A 7,784-nucleotide genomic window follows, 5' to 3' on the forward strand; every position below is an offset into this window, starting at 1 on the left:
TTTTTTTTTACAAAAGCAACGTTTGTACAATATCTTAAATCATTTACAAAATTAAATTTCATCCTAAGTCAAATTTGAAACATTGATTGTAGAGTTTTCCATTTGAGGCAGACTGACGCGCATAAAAAAATCCATCCAGCATTCTTTTATATTCTCACTGAGAGTTCGCAGTGAATTTCATGTGTATGCTGTCAGCCCTCTGTGCAGCTGGCTGTGAACTCACAGGAAGTGTGTGTGTGTGTGTGTGCGTGCGTGCGTGCGTGCGTGTGTGTGTGTGTGTGTTTGTTTGTGTAAACTAATCCACACATGCAGTGAGCCTTTTTTTGTGAAACTGGCCCTCCACCAATGTAACAGCAGCTATAACCAGTTTTGTGGTTTTTGCACAGAATGCATCACACCTGCCTGTCATGTCGGCCTCTTTTACAATTTTCATCTTTAGCTGCCGATCGCTCGTAGCGATTCGGAATGATTTTGGTTTTAAATGACAACATTTTTACCTCCATCATCTCGAGACAGATTCTGTCACGGTGCAAAAAAGCTCCTGTGGGTTTTTTTTGTTGCTTTCTTTTTTTTTTTATCTTGCATCAAGAAATATATATATTAGTGTTGAGCTTTTAGTTTGCAGAAGAAGGTGGTGAAGAATGTGGCACTTAATAAATGAGTCGCCGATAGGTGAAGTGAGCTTTGGACTCCATTCACGCCCCGCTGGTGTCTCCCTCTGATTAGGCATCGGCTACTCCGTGTTCTCCCACGGCAACCTGAACCGAGCTCTGGACATGAAAAGCCCTCCTCCACTGAGCCTGGGCAGCGAAAACCTGCGGGCAGACACTGCTAATCAGGCCATGGGGGCCACAAGAGTAAACCACAACTCTGCTGTGAGTATCTGTTGCGATCAAAAATGAAACAATCTGCCACTTGCTGGGCTTATAAGCCAATGCACAACTCTTTAACCTGCCAGTTGTAACGTAATTTCACAGTTTGCTTTCTCACTCGCCCTCATCTCTCACTACAATAGTGATTACAAGTCACAAGGAGTGACATCACTGCACATTTTGTGTTTCACTATTTGTACTTCTCCTCCTCATCATCATCAGAGGAGTCTGCTGTACCAGGGCCTGCACAGCAGCAGCTCGATGGTGGCGATGGGTAAAGCGGGTCTCCTGAGTCACAGTTTGGGGGGCTATGGGCTTCCCCCTGCTGGAGCCTCTGGTAAATCTGTTTTCAATTATTTTTCTTTACAGTTAAAAAAAAAAATATATATATATATATATATATATATATATATATATATATATAATACAGTCAGTGTACATAATGCTTTGAAGACATTTGTGTACCCTATGTAAAATTTTTCTTTTCAAACTTTTATTTTTAAGTTGTATTGTTTTAAGAGATTTTATGTTACGAACAGAAATCAGTGCATAATTGGGCAGCAGAAGGAAAACGAAACATGATTTTCCTAATTTTTTTATTTTTTATTGTTTTTTACAAAAACTAAATCTGAAAACTGCCGCGTGTGTTTATATTCTCCCTTCCAGACTAAACTTTGTTGAAATACTTCCTGACCCGTGGATATCTACAGCTCTTCCAGAGTCACCTTGCTCTCCTAGCCTGGCTTGTTAGTTTAGGTTTGAAACCCTGGTGTGATTTTATCCGGCTCTTTATCTCTGCTGCGTTCCTTGGTCTTCCTGATGCTGTTTGTTCATTGATGTTCTCTAACAAACCTCTGAGGCCTTCAAAGATTAGCTGGATTTATACTGAAATTACACGACAAACACGGGGAGTCTGTGGGCTAAATGTGAAGGTTGCCCCGGATGTTATTTGGGTATATCAGAGTAAAGGGACCTGAGTACAAATCCAGATCATATTTTTAACATATACATGCCGAAGTGTGTATAAGTACATGTTTATAATGTTATAAGTTTGTTGTTTGTTGTGTCCTAAAAGAGAAAATTCAGTAAAATATATTGGGGGGGAAAAAAAACCCATATACATACCATATTTCTTTTTTTGTTTGCTCTGAAAACAAAAACAAAAAAAAAGAGAAAATATTCATTATTTTCCTTACCTTCCCAGTTTTTCACTAATTAACTGATTATATGTTGCGATAGCAAAATGGACATGCAAAGGACCCAAGGCTGAGGTCTAAAGGCGGAAAAGCCCTCAGTAAAGCCAGGCCCAAGATAAAAGTTATACTCGACTTGTTAGCTGTATGTAGGGCGGACAGATTTCGACGTCACAACAAGACCACAAATGTAAATGCTTGTGCTTGAGGTGCAGTCAACCTGCTGCATTCTTCACAAGTTAAGACTAAAAATGGCAGGTGACACTAATAAGAAAGTGACACCTCTATTGCATTGGGAACTACATCCATTTTAGAGACGAGTCTCGAATCTGTCGGTAGTTTCAACTTCCCTCTTCTATTTTTCTCTTAAGCTTTTTCATGTTTTTGTGATTATTTTTAACTTTCCTGGTTTACCAGCACAGCGAAGCCTGCTCACAGACTCCTGACTCGAGCGCGCCCATTCCTCAAAGGCAGCTTTCAAACAGCAATTGGCAAGTCAGCGTTCGCCGAACGGTCAGCAGCAGCTGTCCACGCCGACTGCTATGAAATCCGCAACCGAGACCATAAATGTCCTCCGTAACTCCAAAAGACCGATGGAGTTCGATTTTAACGTCTTAATGAAAGACAAATGTACCAGCGTACTCCTACACCGAGAGCTGTTTGGAGACAACCAGGGTCATCAGGTGACATGAAGTGACAGTGCATGAAGTATGCACCATTGTGAAGTGAGGCCTCGAGGTTCCTGCTGTGCAGCTACTTTTAGATGTGTCCCTGGTCGCGAACACCTGAGCTGAATTACCAAATAACCTCCTCAGCGTACAGTTGAGCCTCGTTCAAGTTTTGAAGCAGAGACGCATTTTAAAAGTTGCAGTGCACCGACCCACGAGGACTGGAGTTTTACATGTAAAGAGTGAGAAATACTTAAGGGAACCTCAGTTTAGTTTGCTCAGCCAAGCAGAGAGTAGTTTATTGTTCAGTTTTTCAAGCTTTGCGCACAAATTAAAAACAACAACCCTGAGACAGGAAGCTGGTTTGAGTTATTTCCTAAAAGAATTAGCTGGTGTATCTTTTCATACAGTGTAGCTGTTTTGTTGTTGTTGTCTCGCGTGTCTTGGAGATGATTTTCTTGACGTTCCTGTCTGTCTCTTTGTTTTAGAGTACAGCCAGCCTGGTTTCTTTCACTCTGTCAGCTTACAGCGAGGACCGGTGAATCCCTGGCAGCATGAGTCTCAGAGTCCTCATATCAGCTCAGGGTGAGTCATAAAACTGGCCCTGTCTCTGCAGGAGATTGTCTCTTGTTCAAATGTTCATTTCCATCTGAATTCAGAAAACTGGGGTAGTAAAATGCATGAACCTCTTTATTTTGATACCTTCAACACACACACAGAGAGAGAGAGAGAGTTCTGTGAAAAGGGAAATATTGTTTTTATCTATCAGGTCGCTGAGAGATGGCAGATAAAGTCTGACCAACAGTGTTGGTCAGACTTCTCTGTATTGAAAGTAGAACCAAAATTGACGCCGGCTCTAAAGAAACGATAAATCATGAGAAACCAAAAGAAAACCTCCGGATGAAGTGTAGAAGCGAAGCAAACGAAACATAAATTAGTATTTGTTTCTGTCTTTCTGGTAGCCATGACATGCAAAGCGTCTGTGGATCTCAGCCTTGAAATAGAAACTGCAGGCGCCTCGGGAGGAAGTTGTCTAAAAGTCTTAAAAACTTTGGTTTTCAGTCTGCGTTCGCGTCTGAATCACATATGAGGAAATCAAAGAAATAACTAATTAGTTCATTGATAAAAATGCATGTCACACTGTGAAAACAGGAAAGACCAAAGCACAACATAAAAAAAGAAAAACCTGTTCATGAATACTGACTCATCATTTCTTCTTTTGCACATAATAAGCAGAAATTATGTGCAAAAGCATTCCTAACCTCTTGAATTGCCCCATGTTGTTTCCCATTGCAAACACAAACATCTTTGAAGTTTTTATGTGAAAGAGTAAAAAAAAATATTATTACTTAGAGGAAGAAAATTGTGGCTTGCATTCATCTTCAGTCGGTTACTGTAGTAGAGTCAGCAGTTGGTCGGCCTTTTTTTTGCCACAATTACATCAGCAAATGTTTCGAAGCACGTCTCAACTAGTTTTGCATCTTTGTAGAATAAAAGCACAACATCTGTCAGATTGGATCAACTTTGACATTAACAAGATATTTTCAAGCCGTACGTGAAATATGATTTGCTCTGAACTGTTTCTTTGTATCTCTGGGGGTAAGTTTAGAGTCATTGTGCTGCTGGAAGGTTTACCGCTACCCAGGTCTCAAGTCCTCTGTGGTCTCAAGCAGGTTTTCTCTCAGCATCGCCCTTTTTTTAGCCCCGTCTGTCTTCCCATCAAGTCCGACCAACTTCTCTATCTCCACTGAAGAAAAAGCGTCACCGAAGCATAATACCGCCACTACCTTGTGTCACTAGGAGGACGGTGTGCTCAATCTTAGTTTTTCCACCACACATAACGTTACGCATATGGGCCAAAGGTTACATTCTGGTCTTATCTAACCAGAGCACCTTGTTTGATAGGTTTGCAGTGTCCCTACATGACTCGTGGCAAACGGCAAATGAACTTTATTCCAGAAATGATTTTCTTCTCTGTACTCTTCTTTGAAGGATTTTTTTCTTACATTTTATTTCATGTTAAAATCATTTTTCTTTGACTTTACACTAATGAGATATTTTGAGTTGGTGTGTAAAACATTAAAAGCCAAGAGGCTTCCTGCTTTATTGTGATAAATTGCAAAAAAAAAAAAAAAAGGACAAGGGGAAGGAATACTTCAGCACTGAAGTAACACTTAACTAGTATCACAGATTAAGCAAGATGATGCCCTTTTGGTGTGAATGTGCTAATACTTTAACTTGTTGTTCCCAGGATGTCCAGCGGGGGGTGCTCCTTCCCACCCCAGTCTTGCTCCTCCAACTCCTCTCACCTTGCCTCCTTGAACCTCAGCATCAAATCGGAGCGAAGCTCGCCTGACCACATGTGCTCTCCGTCCTCTCCTCGTCTGCACCACCTCCGGCAGCATTCGCCCACGGGCAACGACGACGTGGCACGCCACAGCCCTCCGGAAGCCCACCCGGCCAACAGGACGAAGGAGCTTCCCAAAGCCGGCTACCCGCAGGACGGAGAGGAGCGAGGGCAGCCTGTCAGGCAGCTGGAGATGAGCGACGGCTGGCAGAGATAGCCAGCTGCCACCGCCTCCCGCTCAACGGCTGCCAACAAAACCCGACGGGGTCGAGATGTTTTCTAGAGCGTCCCCCACCGACCCCGTTGGGGACGTCTCGTCTCGCAGAGCTGGGCTCTCCAGGGTGGGAAAGAAATCCTCCCTTCAAGTCACTCGCTTGATCCCACGAGGCGATAGACGCATACGGACTTTCTTCTTTTGATTTAGATTTTTCTGTGCTGAAACAAAATACAGTTTGATTATGTTTTTTTTTGTTTGTTTGTTTTGCAGCTTTGGGAAAATAGTTAAAGACTAGCTGAGTTTTCCCAGAAGTTTCAAGGTTTCTGAAAGTACATTTGGCCTTTAAAACAGCATCTCTTCCGAGTCCGGACTGAAACAAGACATGAAGCACCAGTTTTAAAAACTATGAATAAACATTGAAATTTATTTTATTTTAGAAATTGCTCATTTTTATTTAAATCTACGTTAAAACGCTTAAGCTAATTATTAGCTTCCTACACAATGAGGATTAGTATGTCAAAATTTATTTTGACTGATCAATTTTGACTAATTGATCAGTCAAAATCAGACTTCTAAATTATAATTTTAAAAAATGTTTTGAAATGAGCAAAGAGGCTTGATTGGAAACTTAAGAATTCAGTCTGACATATAATTAAATATCTTGTTCAAGAACCAGTCTAAAAATATGCAGTGAAGTTAATTCGTGTGTTCGTCTGTTCGTCTGTTCTTCAATCATAAATGTAAACTTGAAAAGACTCATTTTCTCCCTGTAGGAAGCGGCTCTTGTTCACAGATTACCTCCGCGATGCTAGGCTAACCCACTAATGTCCAAACCGTTTTCAGACTCCATGTGAACACGCCTGCCTCGTTCAAAGCAGAGTTCTCACAATCGGAACCTGCTGCTTTTTCTTTTTGCTCTCAGGTTTGACACATTTTAAGCTTTAGCTCTATATATATATATATATATATATATATATATATATATATATATATATATATATATCTCCCCAAATGCGGGAGATTTTTTTTCTTTTTTAATGATACGCAAATGCTATCCCCAAGCTTTATGTTAAATCCTGCGAAACCCAAAGAAATATCCACATCCCCCATTTGCTTAGATTTTCCTTCTTTACCTCCCTTGCTGTTCTGTTCACTATGTGTTGGCACAAAATACATGCCTTCCTTCTAACAAGTAGCCAAAAGAAACGGGACTCATTAATAAATTAAAGTTTGCATTTTTCAGTGTAAGATTACGCTACAATAAAAAAATAAAAAACAGTGAACTTATTGTATTTATCTTTAATACCAATAATAAATGTGGATGGTGCTGAATTGAACATGGTCAAATAAGACTTTGTTACCATGGCTGCCGCCTCTCGCCTCTTCATGATGTACAGATATGGGACAACCTGCGTGACAAATCTTTGCCTTTCTATTGTTCTGCTCTTTTTTAGCTGCATCTGGTTCATTGATGTGTAGTAAAAACTGCTGGTGGCCGTTCAGATCATTTCCTCTTCTTGTCCTCCAGGGGGTGGTATTATGTCACACTATCGCAACCTAATAAGGCTGAGGCTGTATGCGGTAAGCTTTCTGTCGCTGATTGGTTATCTTAAAAAAAAAGGATGTCCATGACCTGATGGAGGTTCAGGTACATGTTTTACCTCAGTGAAAAGAGGTCGCCACATCGAACCTCTGTGGCAGAGTTAGCTTTGTTTTTATTTTATGCGTTTATATATCTAAAAAAAAGAAGAAAAAAAAAGTTTTTATGAGTATTCTTATTTTACTGCAGATTCCTTTTTTTTCTAATGTTAGTTGAGTTCCTCTCCAGCAGAACAGAGACTGATTTTTATTTGACATTTGTCGTGAATCCTTTTAAATAAAAAAAACATTTTAATTTGTACCTTTTGCTCCTGGTTTCTTTCTCTCTCGCTTTTGTCTTTTTTTTTTACTTTAACATCTAACATTTAGTTAAATATCTCGCTTTGAAGAGAAAATGCGAATCCGTTGCCTGTTTTGCGTTGTCTGAAGGCTGATAAAAATGCCATTTACTGCACACCTTTCATGTTTCCCTTTATTTCTTCTTTTTTCACCTACTTTCTATCTTTTGAACCCACATGCAAACACACTCCCTCATTATCATGTCACGGCCCTGTCATGCTCCTCGCCACGCAGCCACCAGAAAGTGGAGAGCGAGAATGGGCTGCTTAAAAGCCCGGAGACCTTTATGTCTGGCTTGGAGAGAGAGAGAGAGAGAAAAGAAAACTAAAATTGTTCAGTATAAAAAGGCTCATTTCCACAGCTGGTTGTCTCGCGGTGACTGTGAAGGAGCATTTTACGGAAACCCCACCGACGGAGAATTTGCCTTCCCGCTTACACCCAAACGGGGAACGGGCTGATACCAGCATGGACCGACTCTGTTGTCTTCCCTCCAAAAAAAAAAAAAAAAAAAAAAAAAAAAAAAAAAAAAAAAATTTCACCGGGGGCATT

The 7,784-nt window shown here is 40.6% G+C and overlaps 1 protein-coding gene across 2 annotated transcripts in view; it reads left to right on the forward strand.

The window, feature by feature from the left end:
* The window catches only part of mef2b (myocyte enhancer factor 2b), a 17,669-nt gene extending 11,948 nt beyond the window's left edge, over positions 1-5,721 (forward strand). For both annotated transcript variants that reach the window (XM_015034825.1, XM_015034824.1), the window contains 4 exons: positions 727-875; positions 1,095-1,209; positions 3,222-3,318; positions 4,985-5,721. In XM_015034825.1, coding sequence (XP_014890311.1) covers positions 727-875; positions 1,095-1,209; positions 3,222-3,318; positions 4,985-5,297 — 674 coding nt within the window. In that variant the 3' untranslated portion in view covers positions 5,298-5,721. The remainder of the gene's footprint in view (positions 1-726; positions 876-1,094; positions 1,210-3,221; positions 3,319-4,984) is intronic.
* The last annotated feature ends 2,063 nt before the right edge of the window (positions 5,722-7,784 follow it).

The sequence above is a fragment of the Poecilia latipinna genome, unplaced genomic scaffold, assembly GCF_001443285.1.
Source record: "Poecilia latipinna isolate Pla-1442-1.1 unplaced genomic scaffold, P_latipinna-1.0 Scaffold313, whole genome shotgun sequence".
NCBI lineage: Eukaryota > Metazoa > Chordata > Actinopteri > Cyprinodontiformes > Poeciliidae > Poecilia > Poecilia latipinna.